This window comes from Polypterus senegalus, chromosome 3, assembly GCF_016835505.1.
Source record: "Polypterus senegalus isolate Bchr_013 chromosome 3, ASM1683550v1, whole genome shotgun sequence".
NCBI lineage: Eukaryota > Metazoa > Chordata > Cladistia > Polypteriformes > Polypteridae > Polypterus > Polypterus senegalus.
Window position 1 is genome coordinate 40117057 of NC_053156.1, and position 20075 is coordinate 40137131.

A 20075-nucleotide genomic window follows, 5' to 3' on the forward strand; every position below is an offset into this window, starting at 1 on the left:
ACCACCAGGGACTACTATTTGCCCTATGCCCCAGAAGTACTTCCAAGTCACATGAACGGAAGGAATGATGGACTTACGGGATGAAAGAAGATATGAAAGAAAGTGGCTATAATAATGGACTGCATAACACATGGAGGTAATGTATGCATTCTGATCTTACAATCAAAATCCATTTTCTGAACCTTTACTAGTTACAGAAATAAGGAGCAAGTCTAATTCACACTGGATAAATAAAGACTAACTGATTAATAATCATTCTCTACAGTTTGCAAAAGTACTCCTTTAATGTGCTCAATTTCAGTGTTTACTTGTCTGAAATAAAGAATGCAACCTACAGTCATCATGTATCCGATTTAGTAACAATTATTTAAACTTAACTTCAGAGACGTGTGAGCTGTAAACAGTTTACTTTCTAAAGAGGAACAAAATTACAAAATAAATCATGTCAGACTAGTACATTGTGAAACATTTGCTCAAAAGCAAGATCTATACTGCTCATTGTACATCTAAAAAACAAACAATAAAATAAATAATAAAAGCTCAGTTGTAGTAAAGACACAAACCATCTATAGTGTCCCTGCTCTACAAACAACTGTTCTTTAAAAAAATCATGAGCTACTTTGTAGTCATGAATAATGATCATAATCAGAGACAATTTAATTCATACCATACGTGATGCCATCTCAAGCAGTTCCTTCCTTGCAAGTTGCACTCCTTGGGGGTCCCCCTCAATGCGTACCAGGTTGCTTCTGTCACCATCCTGTGGAATCCGCACCAGTACCTTGTACTGTTCCTTAATGCGATTGACTTAAGATAAAAGAAAAATAAATTAGCAGGATGGTTATGATATTATTTTATGAATTAATTTTGTTAGAAAAATTATCTTTCTAAATTATTTTTGTAATATCATTTAAGGTCCCCATTCTATATAGTCTTATATTGTTTATGCAAGTAATTACAAGTAATTTGTGCTTGGACAGCAGGGAGTTTTTAAACTTATAAATGACATAAATTCATACAGGAAAAATAACTTCTCCGCTGTGCAAGTTAAAGAAATTTTTTCTTGACCTTTTAAAAACCTCACAGATAACACTGCCAACTGAAACAAGGCCTGGGAGTGATGAACATGATGAATGAGTGATTCATGAATGGAACTTGACACAAGAACCCTGTTGTGCAGTTGTATGAGCATATCAATTACAAAGAAACATTGCCAACTGAGTGACAGACATGAGCAACACTGGCTCTATACTCAGATTCTCAGAGTTGGGGTGGAGTTATTCCAGCAACCCTGGGGAGGTAAGTAGGCAGGTGTGAGGATATTCACAGTTCTGACTGGGTGCAGTGTGTTTTGAGTGTATATCAGTGAACAACAGGGTCAATTATTTTTACTTTTAATGCTTGAAAGGTTGCTCAGTGGCATCACTAGGAGGTGCCAACAACATCAGGTGACACCATTAGAGGGAATGACATCCAAAAAACTTTAAAAGTTTCATGTGTTTTTGGCTGAGAAAAAAAAAAGGAGGGACAAAGCTTGGTGAAACAATCGTATGTTCACAGGATGAAAACACCAGGAAGGCTCATTTAAATAAGTGTCTGCGCGCCATTAATGGTGGGAATTACCGAATTGTATTAAATGGCAAAGTACCCACATGCTGCATTGTTTAAAGTAATAACACTCTGTTAAGGAGCTCTATTCAACAAGTCACCGCGGGGCCAGTTGGGGTCTTAATCTAGCTTTGGTTACAGCACTGAGTGACGCCAACCCTTGTGACGCCGTTGAGGCTACCCATACAGGCGCTGTACTCGTCTTGATTGGGAGAACTAGACTGGCTGATCTGTATCCAGACTGTACATACAGCAAAGGTTACTTATGTATGTAAATGATAAACCAAAGGTTAATAAACCGTTTACACAAGACTCGCTTGATTTAAGTTGAAATGTTTTAGTAAAAACTATGTAAGCATTTGGTGATAAGCTAGCCCTAACAGCGCCTCTACTGGCTAGACAAACCCAAAAGGGAAATGGGGGAGCTCTGAGAACATCAATTAGATTCTTATTATTTGAGTAACCTAAATTAACTCTTCTAAAAGACCTTCTCTCATATTTAGATGCAGGTTGCGGACAAGTATTGTACCCTGTATAAACACAGTTACTGAACTAAGTTGTGAATGCAATATAAACCATTATCTACAGTCCCAAATCACCACCAGTTAGCTTTGAAAACTGAAGTGAAACTGAAACGTGATACAGTTCCATTAAAAATGTTCTGAGCCTTTTGGAATTACCTGTATTTTGGGAATAATTATTCATTAAAATATGATCTGATCTTCCAATTAAGTTAAGATAACAGACAAACCCAGTATGCTTAAACTAATAAAACTCAACTAGTTCTACTTATCTTGGCAAATTGGAGAATATGGTTCACAAAAATAGCACTTTTCTGCAAAACAAAGTCAAGGGCTTCAGAAATCAAAACTTACTGTTTGCACCATTTTTTCCAATTAAGTGCCTGTGAAAGCGCTGATCTATCATTACTTCAGTGTAATCCATTCTGACAAGCTGCAAGATAACACAATTGCATGGTCCAAATAGTCAAAACAAGAACAAAACTCTTCCAAGATTTCAGAAACTACATTGAAAAAGAATCTTCATTCTAGTCTGATGTCTACTGACCAAATCTTTTATAATCTCCTGGATTTGTGCCTGAGCCTGCTCAACCTCTTCAGTTGGACCTTCAAGTGTGATCTTCTCATCTCCATCTGTAAACTCTATGTGAACCTGTTAAAAGATAGCAATGCAAATAAAATCTCCTGAAGTCAAAAAACTTAATGGAGCAGTATATACAGTCACCTTGATTCATGCTCTGCAATGTTATTTTGATGGAGAGACCTTCATTCTCTGGTCAAACACAAAACAATAACAGGTTTACTTAAGGTAAATGATGCTCTCACCCTAGGAAGCTGCTGAGTGATCCGGCTGATATTTTGTCCTTTCTTCCCAATAATAAATCTATGTAACCAAGCTGGAGCCATTACTTTAGCCACCATCACACTTTTTGCCTTAGGAAACAAGACACTGAAGTTAACAAAATATAGAAAAAATATATATTTTATATTTATATATATATATGCCCAACCAAATAATATTCAGAATAACCTAATATTTTTTCTATAATTTGATTGAACATTCCTGTTGCTCAAAATAGGGCATGGCGATTTTCCAGAATCGGATGATAAACTTACCATCCCTTCAGAACTGTGTTCTATCATGACCACTGTGGAAGACTTAATTTTCAAAATATATCCTGATATTGCCTACATCCATAATAAGCCTATGAAATGGAGATGCGAACGTGCTATTCTGACCCCTAAAAATAGTCAAGCAAATGTGATCAACGATGTCTTATTAAACTCTTTTGAAGGGACTTTAACGGAATACAAATTGGTAGATTCGGTGCTAAAATACAGATGATGCTACAAACTATCCTGTTGAATTTCTTAATACTTTAAACCACCAGGACTCCTAACCCATAAGCTTATTTTGAAAGTGGGTGCTCCAGTGATGTTGCTGCAAAACCTGTGCCCACCAAAACTCTGTGATGGAACCAGGCTGCAGGTACCAGCATTAAAAAGCAATATTATTGAGGCGACAATATTGACCGAATGTGCTCAAGGGGAGTCAGTGCTCATACCGCACATACCCTTAATACCCTCTGATTTCCCCTTTGCATTCAAGAGATTGCAGTTCCCCCTTAAAGTCTATTTTGCCATGAGCATCAATAAATCTCAAGGTCAGGCATTAAGTTTTGCCAGAGTGGACTCAAGGGAAGACTGATTCTCACTTTTATGTTGCATGCTCAAGAGTCAGCTCACCCAGCAGTCTGGTCATTTTGGCACAAGAAAAAAAGACCAGAAACATTGCTTATAAAGAAGTGCTCTAGCCATAATATGTAAAGTGTTAAACTGTTTTTTGATGATCTTTCGACCTTAATCAAATTTCACGTGGACGAACGTGCGGGCAAAATATATATATATAAAATATGAAAATTTTTTCAAAGAAGTATCGGCGTGCTAATTGATAATATTCTTGACATAGTAAATTCGTCATTAGATAAGGGAGTCTTCCCAGACTGTCTTAAGACTGCTGTAGTTAAACCCCTACTTAAGAAAAATAATCTTGACCCCTCTGCTCTTGAAAATTTTAGACCATTCTCTAACCTGCCTTTCTTAAGTAAAATTCTGGCGAAGGCAGTCATTATGCAGTTAAATGACCACCTCAATAAACATGCTATTCTTGATAAATTTCAGTCGGGTTTTAGAACAAATCACAGCACAGAAACTGCACTCGTTAAAGTAGTGGGTAAATGCAGACAGAGGCCATATAATATAGAATATTAGAATAATATCATATTCTAATCAAATTAAAATTAATACAGTATTTTGTTTCATATTTCAACTATGAATAGCCCAGGCAATGCCAGGTAATACAGCTAGTAGTCTATATATCATATTCTTCACTTTTGAGGTTTAATATGTTTGTCACGTCAACGCACATTATAATGTAGTGACTCAGCTATAACTACCATGTATGTGGCAGCACTGGACCTAGATGGGTTAATGAACGTGACTGTGTTAGCTGGCTACAGAAATGAGAACTGGGATGTGCAGGGTGCTAGCAGCTGGCTTAAACCAATGAATGCAGAGATACCAGATTCGAGTAAGAAGGAGGGGTGTGGTGAAGGAAAAGCAATGAGCATGACAGCGTGGCTACATGAGTGAGAGTGGTTGAAGAAAGAGTCTTGTTTTAGTTCTCTGTGTAGAACGGCCCTTCCAACAAAGTGATACAATGCAAATTTGGTGATGGTGTTTCCCATGGTCATGACAGTGGGGAAAACTACACAGATCAGTTTGCCATTTCTTTGAAAACAGTTCTCTCCCTCACCATTTTTGCCTCCCTTGTTTTGAACCTTCCACCTTAATCTCTCTCGCTTTTTTTTTTGTTTTTTTAAAAAAACACTACATTCTCCGGATCATGTCTTCTTTTCCTTTACCTGCGAAGGTCATTACAATAACAACATGTCAGTGAAATTACCGTATTTTTCGCTCCATAAGACGTACCTTTTCTTTTCCCCAAAAGAAGGGTGGAAATGTCTGTGCGTCTTATGGAGCAAATATTGCGTCACTTGCTGTGATGTGTATTACCTGCCAAAAGTCGACATCCGGAGTAGAGGGCGACAATCAGCTGTTAATGCCAACAAAACTCACCATTACGTTACAGGTATCCCCTCTCTGCTTGGAGGAATGTTAGACTCATTGACTCGGCATCTAATCCTTGCGTGAGTTACAAAATGTAAACAAATGTAAACAAAGGCAAGATGGCATCGATATCTCACGAGGGAGCGAAGCGAGTGTAGAAAACAAAATATTCAGCAGACGATGTTTTGTGCATTATTGCTGAGTCGGACTCTGATTTTTCAGAATCTAATTTTGTTGAGAGTGATCAGGAGAACGACCAAGACAGTGAGGAACTGGCATCAGCAGATCCAACACCAGCCAATGCTGCCCCAGCTGAGTGCATTCGCATAGCTGATGCACCTATAGCAAGGTTCGTGTGGGAGGAATACACAGACATTGATCCGTGGGAGCCAAACTGGCTACCGGACTTCACAAGACAGCAAGGCTTGCTGTTGGACTCAACAGATTACCAGATGATGGTCTACTTCAGTCTGTTCTTTCCTGAGGCTGCCTTTCAGCTACTTTCAGACAAAACAAACGGGTACGCAGAGCAATTTTTTGAATCGCGGGCTGCGCTTGCACCGCATTCTTGTTTTTCAAAATGGAAACCCACAACAAAAGACGAAATGAAGGGCTTTGTGGCATTACAAATAGAGATGGGACTAGACTGGCGATATAACTTCAGGGAGCATTGGGCCAAACGTGCTTTGTCCCCAGGTGGCTTTGGGTAGGTTTTGCCGCGTGATAGGTATGTTTGCTCCTGCAAAGTGATTGTGAGCAACTGAGCTTCATAAATTCTGACACTAGCGAGGAGGAGCTCTTGGGTTTTTCAGAAAACTAGAAGAATGCATGAACATTAAAGTCTCTCCTCATTTGTTAATGACAGTGAAGATGGTTCTTAATACCGCTGTTGACTTTACATGGTTAAAATATTATTCTGCTATATTTTATTAAACATATTAGTACACCATTTGGTTCAGAATATTTTTTTTCTTGTTTTTCTCCTCTAAACCTAACTGCGTCTTATAGTCAGGTACAACTTATAGTCAGGTGCGCCTTAAGGAGCAAAAAATACGGTAATTATTATACGTATCAGCTGTTATTTAGCTGCCTTGGTTGCACTTCCATACTTGATCAAGGGTGTTTCCATGGTATTTCATAATGTATATGTAAATATCTCAAAATCCAAATATATTGGAAATACTTCTGGTCTCAGGATTTTGAATTAGGGATACTCAACCTGCAGAGAGATATGTGCAGGCCCGGTTTTTAATTGCTGTTCCCACACTGAATTAACCTCAGTTTCATTCACTTCAATGCCTTCCACTTCAACAGTTCCTGAACCTAAAGTGACTGATTTATGGTTATTAGAGATTCTAGCACCCAAAACATCCATCACTGTATATAAAGCGCAGCTAGTTTCCTCATTTAAACAACAGAATTTTCCATTTGTTATTTAAAATGGATTTAAAGTTTTCTATTTTTGAAAATGCTTTCAGTTTTGTGATGCTCATTTTAGCTGCTCTAGCTAACACAATATTTTATACTAATCCAAGTGTAGCTTTGAGTGTAACTGTGAGTATACTGGTGTGTATAGTCAATCAATCAGGACAATATGTTCCAATGCCCATAAGAATTGCAACCAAAAAAATGGAACATTAGATATTGTGTCTAATTCACAATGAGGTTTATAAATGCTCTGCTCACAATGAAGAACTTGAATTTCTCAAACATCAAAGATATTACACTGCCTCAATGTTACAACTTATTGGTAATGGGCATAAAATTAAAATTCAATAGAACTGCTTAGCTTCATCACCAATGGGAAACTTTCAAAACAAGTAAAATTTTATTTCCCATGCAGCCCTTGACAGTTTACATCCTTCTTTAAAAGAAGAAAACCACCAGCAATTACTGTTTAGGTGGGTTATAGACAAGGTGTGATGAACTTATTAACACTTTTTTTGATTTAAAATATTTCCCCAATATTTGTAGATTTGGATAACACATGAGCTAAACTGCAGTGTGGAGAGAGAGAGAGCGAGAGAGAGAACCACATACCTTAGCATATACTTGAGTGAGAGCCGCTCCCAGTTTGTCAGGCTCACCTCGCAGGATTATGGTTTCTGAACTAGAATCCAATGCTGGCATTTCCACTGAAACTCCAGTGGTATCTAGTATCTCCTGCAACGTATTACCTTTGGGCCCGATGATGTACTTATGCTGGGATTTCTTCACCTCTACTGAAATGGTTGTTGTCTTGCGTTTCTATGAAACAGAAGTAACAAATAAATAAATAAATACTATTGAAAAATAAAAACAAAAGTGAAACAGGGTAGGAATCAAAATGAAAAATGCTAAAACAAAAACCTAGAAAGACCTAGCTTTCAGTTATAGATCATTGGTTAAATAAATTGATCCAAACCATTGGTTGTTTTAATGTTCTCTTTTATACACTGACTGAGTTGGCCAGTATTTTCACCGACACTACTTTGTCTCTTAACATTAAACACTTAAGAGGCATAGCATGCTCACACAAAAGATCTAAGTAACTGGCCTAAATGTCAAATGTATTTCAGGTGCATAAACATGTGAAGTAATCCTTAAAAAAGTGGAATAATAAACAGAACTTATAACACTATCGATAATAAACCTTAATAATTATTTAACATACAGTGTAAAGATGAATGTGTGTCCATGGCCCCAGTAACCAAATCCACACCACTGAATTTATATCTGCCCAGTGTTCCACAGATTGGCCATTTGTGGGATCAAGTGCCTTTAGGATGCAATTTTGGACTTGGCACAGGTATGTAAAGATTGTCCTAAATGCAAGTTTAGCCAGTGAAATGTTGGTCTGGAATATTGTGCTTTTCAACCCACTTATCGTTAAACAGGGTCCCTGGAGACTAGCACTGGACACAATGTAAGAACCAAACTTGGAGAAGAAAATATAGGACATATTCTTCCTTGGATTTGTCAATCAGTCTAACCTCAATATTATTTGTAATGCAGAAACTAGTACTGTTTAATTATCAACCTTGAATGTTTTACGTTCAAAGTTGATGCAAACAAAATATATAACTTACTAGTATTACTACAATCATTAGCACTAAATAACAGAAAGATATTCAACTAATGGTGTGCTCTTAATAAATATAGAGCAAACAGAAATGAGATAATACTACAGACAAACTAACATGAGCCTGCCTGAAAGAGATCATATTAAAAATAAACATGCATGAATTGTGTAAACTGAAAAATATAAAACAGATCCGTCAACAAGAAAATTGTTATACATGATTAGTCAGTATAAGAGGTTATAGTAAGAAAACAGTAATTAAATATCATAATCATGGAGTCTCAGAAAAGCTAAGAGAGTTCTTATTCTATTCTTTTATTGGCTGTGCTGTACTGTACTGTCACCTTTAATAATTCCTTCCACATATCAATATTGTACACTACTTTGAAACAGTACAGTAAATAAATGACGTAACACAAGAGTAATTGCTTGAATTTATTTATCTTTTCTTTACCTTGTGGTTTAGGCTGCAAGAAAACATTCTGAAAATGTTTGTGGTCACAGTATGATGACATGACCTACCCAAAAAACGTATAAACAATATATAAAAAAAAAAAAAACCAAACGGAATCCCATTTATATTAAAGTACAGATTACTTAGGAAATACCAGCCTGTAAATATGAGTTGTACTTCTAACACAAATGGTAAAAATAAGTAAAAAACTTAAGTCCCATTGTATGACCAGTTTTAACCAGAAATGTGTCTTGTTAAAAGTTACCTTATCTTCATAAATGCTGCGGATGCGTGCTACAGCCTGTGCCACAGGCTCTTTTTCTCCAGTGATAATGATCTCATCCTTGTTGACACTAGGTGGAGGGATGTTAATACGTGCTCCTGTCTCAAGGCAGACCTCCTGTACCAGTTTGTTGTAGGCTCCAGCAATAAAAGGATGGAAAGCTTTCTCTAGGTTAATCCGTTCAACAGCTCGTTTGTCCTTTGTAAAAAGAAACTTTAAGAAGTCAGACAAAACTGAATCCAAGTTATGTTAAACTGTTAAACCTGGTCATTAATAGAAGTTCTTCAAAGAAATGGACAAGGAATTTATAAATAACCAGAATATATACACTACCAGCCAAAAGTTTTAGAACACCTTAATTGTTCCAGTTTTTCTTCAAATTTAATAGTTGAAATACAACAAATGACCTAAAATGGTGAAAAGGTAAGCAGTAAACTGCCAGAGGTTTAAATCTAAAGTTTAGGTTAGCAAAAACTGGAAAAAATATTACAAATGGGCCTTTTGCAGGGAACACTGAATACATTATAACCTATAGGATGTCCTGCAGCAATTAAAGTAAATCAAGCCTTGCAAGTTGAAGCAAACAATTTGCACAAGTGCCTCATCTTCTGTTGCATACTTTAAAACTCTGTTGTAAAGCAGAGTTGGAACAGACTGTGTTACTACAACCTCTACACTGTTGAAAGTTGTAAATTCCAGAGATAGTGGAAAGAAAATATCAATTAACAAAGGAAATAAGACAGAGCATTATTACCCTTAAAAGCATAGGCCTTTAATTTACAGAATTTACACATAAAAAATATTAAAGTGTCAGTGAGTACAATGGTGTCCTACACAATCCAAAGGCATTTGGAAACTGGGAGAAACTCTGATAGGAAGAGATCTGGCAGACCCAATGTCACAACTCAATCAGAAGACAAATTTCTAAGGGTCACCAGCTTGCATGATATTTGCTTCACATAACAACAGCCTCAGACACAGCTTAACAATGGTTGAAAAAAGCAAGTCTTAGTTTCTACTGTGATGAGGAGACTTTGTGCTGCAGGTTTGACGAGGCAAATGGCGGTAAGAAAGCCAATCCTTAAAGGACAAATTAGGGGCTTGAAATACTGGCAATGGACTACTGCAGACTGGAAGAAAGCAGCACAAAATATATATTTGTAGCTAGTAATCCACAAAGGAAGAAAATGAATCATGCATCTTAAAATAGTTTTTTTATTCCTAAGCTTTCATTGCTCTCAAATGAAAATGCCATTCATAAACATTTTAACTAACATTTAACAAACTATTTTAAGATACACAATTCATTTTCGCCCTCTGTAGATTACTAGCTACAAATATGCAAACCGCATCACAGACCTTCACTTCCATATATACATTAACGCGTTAATTTTTGTGATTAATGTGTCCTGTTTAATGCATTAAAAACAACTGTCACATCCAGGGTCAGATAAGAGGAAAACACCTGAGGCAGTGCTTTGGTCAGGGTGGCATTTTTGTTATTATTATTTTTTTTAACATTACGAAAAAATACTACAAAAAAGTGTTTACCTAAAGAATTATATACGTATCCAGTACCGTATATATTTACACTGATCTATACGCATACAAAATCAACATGACATACATTGAACTGGGACAATGTATAAGTAAGATTTAAGGCCAGTACTATAAGTGGCAGAGAGCTGGCTGAATCTTGGCTATCAAACAAAAACACCATTAACAGATATTTGGAGATAAACGCAGCATATGCAAACTTAAGAAGACCATGTTCATAATGGATAAAACTTTACGACCTACACCCCCCCCACCCCGAACACACTGACCTAGCTCCCCCCACTTAATTTTGCTATATATTGCCTTTGATTCTTGTATAACTAAGCATTACCCTCTGATGAAGGCCCCTGGCAGGGGCTGAAAGCTCAGGAATAAAAACTACTTTATGATAGGTGATTCATTTTCTCCCTTTGTGGAACTCCAGCTGCAAATATGCAAAACATATCATAGAAATTTGCTTCCATATATATATATATATATATATATATATATATATATATATATATATATACATACAGTGGGATGCAAAAGTTTGGGCAACCTTGTTAATAGTCATTATTTTCCTGTATAAATCGTTGGTTGTTGCGATAAAAAATGTCAGTTAAATATATCATATAGGAGACACACACAGTGATATTTGAGAAGTGAAGTTTATTGGATTTACAGAAAGTGTGCAATAATTGTTCAAACAAAATCAGGCAGGTGCATAAATTTGGGCACCGTTGTCATTTTATTGATTCCAAAACTTTTAGAACTAATTATTGGCTTGGTAAGCTCAATGACCCCTGACCTACATACACAGGTGACTCCTATAAAGAGAAAGAGTATTTAAGGGGGTCAATTGTAAGTTTCCTTCCTCCTTTAATTTTCTCTGAAGAGTAGCAACATGGGGGTCACAAAACAACTCTCAAATGACATGAAGACAAAGATTGTTCACCATCATGGTTTAGGGGAAGGATACAGAAAGCTGTCCCAGAGATTTAAGCTGTCTGTATCCACAGTTAGGAACATATTGAGGAAATGGAAGACCACAGGCTCAGTTCAAGTTAAGGCTCAAGTGGTAGACCAAGAAAGATTTCGGATAGACAGAAGCGACGAATGGTGAGAACAGTCAGAGTCAACCCACAGACCAGCACCAAAGACCTACAACATCATCCTGCAGCAGATGGAGTCACTGTGCATCGTTCAACCATTCGGCGTATTTTACACAAGGAGATGCTGTATGCGAGGGTGATGCACAAACAAAGCCGCTTGAGGTATGCTCAAGCACATTTGGACAAGCCAGCTTCATTTTGGAATAAGGTGCTGTGGACTGATGAAACTAAAATGGAGTTATTTTGGCATAACATGGGGCGTTATGCATGGAGGAAAAAGAACACAGCATTCCAAGAAAAACACCTGCTACCTACAGTAAAATATGGTGGTGGTTCCATCATGCTGTGGGGCTGTGTGGCCAGTGCAGGGACTGGGAATCTTGTCAAAGTTGAGGGACGCATGGATTCCACTCAGTATCAGCAGATTCTGGAGACCAATGTCCAGGAATCAGTGACAAAGCTGAAGCTGTGCCGGGCTGGATCTTTCAACAAGACAACGACCCGAAACACTGCTCAAAATCCACTAAGGCATTCATGCAGAGGAACAAGTACAATGTTCTGGAATGGCCATCTCAGTCCCCAGACCTGAATATAATTGAAAATCGGTGGTGTGAGTTAAAGAGAGCTGTCCATGCTCGGAAGCCATCAAACCTGAATGAACTAGAGATGTTTTGTAAAGAGGAATGGTCCAAAATACCTTCAACCACAATCCAGACTCTCATTGGAACCTACAGGAAGCGTTTAGAGGCTGTAATTTCTGCAAAAGGCGGATCTACTAAATATTGAATTCATTTCTTTTTTGTGGTGCCCAAATTTATGCACCTGCCTGATTTTATTTGAACAATTATTGCACACTTTCTGTAAATCCAATAAACTTCATTTCACTTCTCAAATATCACTGTGTGTGTCTCCTATATTATATATTTAACTGACAATTTTTATCGTAACAACCAACGATTTATACAGGAAAATAATGACTATTAACAAGGTTGCCCAAACTTTTGCATCCCACTATATATATATATATATATATATATATATATATATATAGGTATAGGTATAGGTATAGGTATAGGTATAGGTATATATGTATATGTATATATATATATATATGTATATGTATATATATATATATATATAGATAGTAAGATTGGACGCTGTATAGTGCCCGACCTGACACAGATTGGACACGGGAGGCACGTGTAAAATAAACAAACTTTTCTTTTTCATCCCTGTGAACCCTCCAGCCACAACACAGTCCCAAGCAATTAAAGCACACTTCGTCTCTCTCAGGCACCACCACTCCTCCCTGGCAACCTTCTCCTCCTTCTCACCCGAGTGGTGGTTGCTGGCTCCTTTTATAAGTCACCTGGAATTGCTCCAGGTGCTTGATCACCGAGTTCCGGCTGCACTTCTGGACGTAACGAACATGCTTCCCACACGGGCTCAGGAGGAGTCCGCCATGTTAAACTTTCTTATTTATGGCCCAATCTTCACGAAATTTGGTAGGCGGCTTCCCTGCGCTAACCGAAAACCGATGTATGTACTTATTTCGGTGGTACGAAGCCACTGTCGGCCTCCTTATTGAACTTTCCAACGGTCTTTGATACTTATGGGCCCATCTTCAAGAAATTTGGTACGCGGGTTCCCAATGCTAACTGAATCCTACTTACGTACATATATACGTTCATAGCCTGCAGCTCGGTCACCATGTGAGGTGGCGTTGGGTCCCCCATCCCCACGCCTTCCACGTAGTTGGCTGCCTGCCTATATAAGGCGGTCCGTCGCTCCGGTCTCTTCATTCCCATCCTTGCTTTGTCACAGTATTCACGTCTTCCTGTTGATAACTGAAGCCCTTTTATTTAATCCATGGCTTCTCCTCTGTTTTATTGTTCATTTATTACGATTATAGTTACCGTGTAGGTATTTTAGACTTAGTTTACATTGTTCAGGTACCCATTTCCTTTATCATTCCAACCGTACCCCCATTAACATGTCTATCGAGGTGATCACCATTGATCAAAGAACTGTCAATTACCGAATGGTATCCATGCCCGGAGATGGCACCTACCTTTTCCATTCTCTGTGTTACATATTGCACGGCCATATCAGGCTCACTCTTGATATCAGGAGGAACATTGTGTCTTATGTATTGAATGACTGGGACAGGTTCAAGGTGTGGACTGATGACGGTACAGGAGATAATTATACTACACAGGAGTACTATAAAAGTGAAATGCTTAAGCCCTTCACCTACGGTTCTGCACGTGAGTTGATGGCTGCCGCTGAATTGTTCAGTTGTCGCTTTCAAGTGTACCGAAAAGGCCAAATAATTTACACCTTTGGACAACCGCCAATGCCTCTTAAACATCTTAGATTCACAGGTGACAATTTGAGTAGTGGACACTTTGATGTTTATGAATGCTTAAACTCTCAAAAGCTGGATGTGAAGTTATTGATGAAACCAGTTGTATGCTTACAACACTTGACAGATGCCGAATGTCACTTCAACACAACAAGTCCTGTAAATACTAACATATTTGAAACAAGCCATGAAACTCAAACCGATTATGACAGCAGCAATCCAAGCTGTGAGAAAACAGTAAAAAGGAGGCGTGTCAGACGTCATGGTACATTTTCTGATGCAGCTAGATGGAAACAACTTCGTGACGCTGTCGCTAAATACTCGCAGGCAAATCCACAAGTTCATAGAGACACTGTCGCTAAATACTCGCAGGCAAATCTACAAGTTAATAGAGACGCTGCCACTAAATACTCGCAGGCAAATCCACAAGTTCATAGACACACTGCCGCTAAATATTCGCAGGCAAATATGTAACATATCAAAGCAGAGCAACATGGCTGAAGTGCTGCGACATTGTCAGCTTACTGTCTGGGATGAATGCACTATGGCACACAGAGGAGGTGTTGAGGCTTTAGATAGGACCCTCCAAGACATCCGAAACACCAACAAACTTATGGGAGGCTTGACAGTGTTGCTGGCTGGAGACTTCCGGCAAACCCTGCCAGTCGTGCCCAGAGGAACACACGCTGACAAAGTTAATGCATGTCTGAAGTCTTCATACCTATGGCCACAAATCAATGTTTTTTACCTTAAGAATAAACATGAGGGTTCATTTGAAAGGCGACAAAAAAGCCGGGGAGCTCTCCGCTCTTCTGATGAGTATAGGTGATGGCACATTCATTCAAGAAAATTGTAAAATAAATATTCCTACAAATCTCTGTCTCCTTTTGAATACCTTGCAAAGCCGTCTTCAAAATGTTTACCCCAATCCACGAAATCTCCATGAAAACCACGTGTCATGGTTGAGGGAGAGAGCTATCCTGACACCAAGAAATGACATGACTACAACTATAAACCACATTTTACTTCAAGAACTACCTTCACAACCGAAAACATATCAGTCTGTGGATTCAGTTGTAGAAGTGGAAGATGCGGTGCACTATCCGGTAGAGTTTCTCCACACTCTGAATCCTCCAGGCACTCCTGAGCATAATCTAATTTTGAAGGTTGGGGCACCAATAATGTTACTGAGAAACTTACAGCCACCAAAACTTTGTAATGGCACGAGACTTCAGGTCACGTGTCTGCAAAAGAACTTAATTGAGGCAACTATTTTTACTGGCAGTGGCTCAGGGGAGAGAGTTTTTATTCCTCGTATCCCCGCTATACCCTCTGATCTCCCATTTCAATGCAAACACCTCCAATTTCCGGTAAGGGTCTGCTTCGCAATGACAATTAATAAGTCTCAGGGACAGACCCTACAAAAGGTTGGCATTGACTTGAGGCAAGATTGCTTTTCACATGGCCAACTGTACGTTGCATGCTCAAGAGTAAGCTCAGCGCACAGCTTGGTCATATTACAACCAGAAGGCCGAACTGACAATGTGGTACACAAAGAGATCCTTAACAAATAATTATTGATATATTTTCACTCAGTTTAAAAAGGTTTACTTTTCTTCTTATTAAAAATTTTAAGGCAGTACTTCGCCGCTGCAAAGCGTGGGTTTTTTGCTAGTTGTATATATATGTATATACATACATACATACATACACACATACACACACACACACACACACATATACATACATACACATACACACATACTAACAAATACACCCTGTGGTGCCTTGTACTTGAGAGAAATTTGATCCGGAGTTTGAACAATGCTTCTACGTTCGAACTGCACACGCAGTGAACATAAACGTCATCTCTTGAGTTCCCAAATTATCTCTCACTGTGAAAACATCTCTTGTGTTATGTTAGGGTGTTTTCAGTGCTTTAATTTTCACTTTATTTTTTGGTTATACAGGTGTAATCCTGTTATAATAAAACTCAAATGAACACAAAAATACTGTGTTACAATGGAAATTTCGTTATAAAAAATATGAGGACAATATATAAACTATTGTGAACGGGGTCGGTTACGATTTGCCATTTCTAATGGCAGTGAAGCAAGGACAGCTATGTGGCTGCTCTGCTGTGTCTGGTACGCAGTAAACCAAAGTAATTTGTTGTCCTCTTCAGGATCAAGCTTACTATGTAATATGCTTATCGCACAATGTTTGGAACAATTAGCATCAGAGTTTGATTTGCTCTACATTTCCGTCTCCCGATCTCTTTTCTCCAGACCGTATTTGCCACTGTGGCGATCCTGAGACACTGGTGTTCTTCTAATCTGATGACGAGAGTTAAAGAAGGGCGACTGCCCTCGTGACGCGGCTCCTAACAGCTCCTATTTTGAATAAAGTCTTGAGATAGTACCTGCCTTCTCCTTCTTGAAACAGTAATAAAGTACCAGTTTTTCCCTTGCAAACGTAAAATCACCTTCCTGTCTCTTGTGAAACTCTGTGACTGAAATGTGACAATACCTGTGTAAAAAAACAACGCTGCTTAGACAGCAAAAAAAATACGAAAATGAAAAAAAAAATTGAAAATGAAACTTTACATGAAATTTTTTTTAATACTAATACATGTATGAAAATATAGAATGAAAATGAAATGTTGTATGGAAATTTTTTAATAGAAATACATGTACGTATATACAGAATGAAAATGAGACATTAGATTAAGCTTTTTTTTTAATAAAAATGCATGTACAAAATATAGTATTAAAATGAGTTGTTCGATTAAACTTTTTTAATAGAAGGTTTGAACAGGTTTGAACACAGAATGAAAACAAGATGTTGGATGTAACTCTTTTAAAACATACATAAGTGGTAAGAAAATACAGAATGAAAACGAAACATTGGTTGTCATTTTTTTTTTTAAATACAAATACAAATGCGTTTCTAATTTTGTTTCGTTCAGGTCCCGACACCTAATCTTTAACTTTGCCTTCTATTTTTTTTTTTGGATCCTTCAAAATTGTTGACAGAGTTGAAGGCGCAATTCTAAATGCTTTTGCCAAGTCGATTTTCTTCATTCCAGAATCATTGTTAATTTTTCTTTCAGCATAAACAGACAGTGTTTCTCACTTTTATTTTTTGATCATCTCAAAAAAAAAAAAAATTTTGAGAACTGAAGAAACTCAAGAAGTACAGTATCCACACACTACACAACTACCTATGCTGCCATTCAGTATGCATTCAGCTATGTGTATGATATCACACCTACACTCTCACCGAGACTGCCCAAGACTGGAAACTTCACAAAAGACTGTTTCTTTAAGAAATCCTTTAGCAGGCTTGGTGAGACTTGGTACAGAAAGTGTAGGCGCGGAATTAATAATTTTTACATTGCATTATTATCTTCTGTGCCAATTTTTGGCCCAAAAAATGGTTGTTATACTGAAATTTACATTTCGTAAAAAAACTAAGTTTGTTTAACATGACTTTGTTTAAACTTTTGTAAGGACCCAGAGAAAGTATTTGTTACACTGAAAATTTTGTTAATTCAGTATTCACTATAACAGGATTTTCCTGTATATATAACCTGACCTATTAACCATGGCATACAAGACAAGTGTGGAAGCAGCAAAGCCTAACAGGAAGGTTGTAATATCAACGATTAAGGTGGAAAAGGAACTTATTGTGAAGCATGAAAGTACAGTAAATGCAATTTTCATTTTATTATACAGTATTTATGTATTTTAATGTTTTAATATGTTATTTAGGGCATTTAATCGTGTGTTTGCTGTTTAAGTTTATCAAAATCGGTATTGTTTAGGGTCTCTGAACAGATTCATTAACTTTCCACTATTTCTAAAGGGTAAAACTGATTCCGATTTCGAACAATTCAGAGTTCAAATGGCTTCCTGAAACAAATGAACTTCAAAGTAGAAGGCACCACTGATTATATATACTGTATATTTTATATAAATGCACAGTTGACTGTCTCATTCACTCACTAAGAAATAGATTACTTACTGTTTAGTTATAAGGCTGACATTTCGCAGGATTGCATAATTAGGGCAGTAGATATTGACCAAGAATGTATATTTCAATCAATATTATCAATATTTTGGGGTAAACCCCGTACCACAACAGAAAAACTAAATAACCAAGCTCAACCAAGTAATCTGTGCAAACATCTTAAACAGCTGCATTCACTGTTTTAATGGCTTCTTATTAGTAATAAGATGCAAATGGCAATGGATCATTTATGATTTGAAGCCTAAAACAGATTATTCTAGTCATTAAAACTGCTGAATGCTGCTGTTTAAGACTAAAATAAGCAATTAAGGGTGGGGAACCTTAACATGCAAAACCACTAAAATGAAGCAGAAAAAATGTCACTTGAGCAATAAGTGCTTAAATAGCAACAAATGACTTCTCATTAAGAAACTGGGTTGGAACAAAAACCTGCAGCCACTGTGGCTCTCCAGGATCGCCTTTGCCTACCTCTGCACTAGGGCAAATTAATAGCATATGGAGGTCTACCATCACAAAATGTGATCTAGCAAATTTCTTGTAAAACATGTCTGTCTACTTTGGCGAATCAGGGAGATTGCTTCCAGATTGTATAAAGCTGATGTTACATTACAAGACTTCTAATTGAAGGAAAGGTCAAACTTGATGTCTGTAGTTGCTGATTTCGTTGCCTGAGCACATCATATTACATGACTAGTAATGAAGGGTGTCAGACTACGCTGTAATGACTGTCCAGTACAATTATGTTTCTAAAGTATTGTAAGCATACTCTTTTTTCTGACAGTCAATAACATGTTCCCTGACGGATCTGATGCCTGTGTAAAGAGACTATGGCGGTTTGTCCTTTTTCCAATCTGTTGTGGTACATAAAATATGTGACATCAGACAGAGAAGTCTAACTTATGAACAGCATTGTACTTCCTTGACTTTCATTTTTGATCACAAAAAAAAAAAACGTACTTCTGCCTGAGCACTCATTAGTTGTTAGCTCTCGCATAAACAAAGCCTGCCACTATAACTTCAGACAAAGTTAAATGACTGGCAGTGAAAGAAGCACGGTACAACTGCCTCTGACTTGTGAAGATTATGTAAATCAAGTTTCTGACTAAAATCACAGAAAAAGTCAAGTAATGTGACATGGCCTTAAGTAAATGTATACAAGTTTGTTAAGACCTAAAACCCCACCATACAAACTTTGTAGCACATTTCACTTTCTTTCATCACAGTCATAATGATCTTTATATTGGTGTCCAAAAATAAAGTATCAAAAAGCAATAAACAACAAACAATGAGACTGATTTTCACCCGAGTTTCTTAAATTTACTGTTTACAGATTTTAGTTTTTCTTCTGACAGACCATATATGAAATTACTCTTTTGATGACACAGTAGTACTAGGGTGTTGTACCATGTTAGCCATTATGAATGTAGAGAAAAGCCAAGCAAAATGACACCTTTTATTGGCTAATTAAAAAGATTACAATATGCAAGCTTTCGAGGCAACTCAGGCCCCTTCTTCAGGCAAGATGTACTTGCCTGAAGAAGGGGCCTGAGATGACACAGTAGAGATGAACTCCTGACAAGCAAGGATAGACAATAGGCAAATCAAGTTAAAATTACTAAAGTTACAATTATTAAATTAAAATAACTTTGATCACTTTCTTATACTTGTCTGTATTAAAAGTTTACTCATGTCTCTCTTTTTGAACTTTTCCAGTTTGTTAAATTTGATTCTGTCCTTTAGAAAGTTTTGAATCATTTGTTTGTATACCTTTTTTAAATTAAGGATGGTTTGTTTAAATGTTTTGACAAATTTTTCTTAGTTGTGATACATGAATGTTTTTTTGTTGTCTTCACTTCACTATTTTAAATTCAGTTACTTCCTTTCAAAAGTATTTAAAAATTGTTTATTTTATTTTTATTTTTAAGTCAGAATTTGGCAGCCTTTACCTACAGGCTGTATTCTTTACTGTGC

At 37.2% G+C, this 20075-nt stretch overlaps 1 protein-coding gene across 1 annotated transcript in view; it reads right to left on the minus strand.

Annotated features, from left to right (window-relative positions):
* Nucleotides 1-20075, minus strand: part of hdlbpb (high density lipoprotein binding protein b) — a 138685-nt gene that overhangs the window by 66447 nt on the left and 52163 nt on the right. The window contains exons 7-12 of the mRNA XM_039747007.1: nt 9039-9254; nt 7299-7505; nt 2955-3062; nt 2677-2781; nt 2484-2562; nt 668-807 (exon numbers count right to left, since the gene is read on the minus strand). Of these exons, the coding sequence (XP_039602941.1) occupies nt 668-807; nt 2484-2562; nt 2677-2781; nt 2955-3062; nt 7299-7505; nt 9039-9254 (855 nt within the window). The remainder of the gene's footprint in view (nt 1-667; nt 808-2483; nt 2563-2676; nt 2782-2954; nt 3063-7298; nt 7506-9038; nt 9255-20075) is intronic.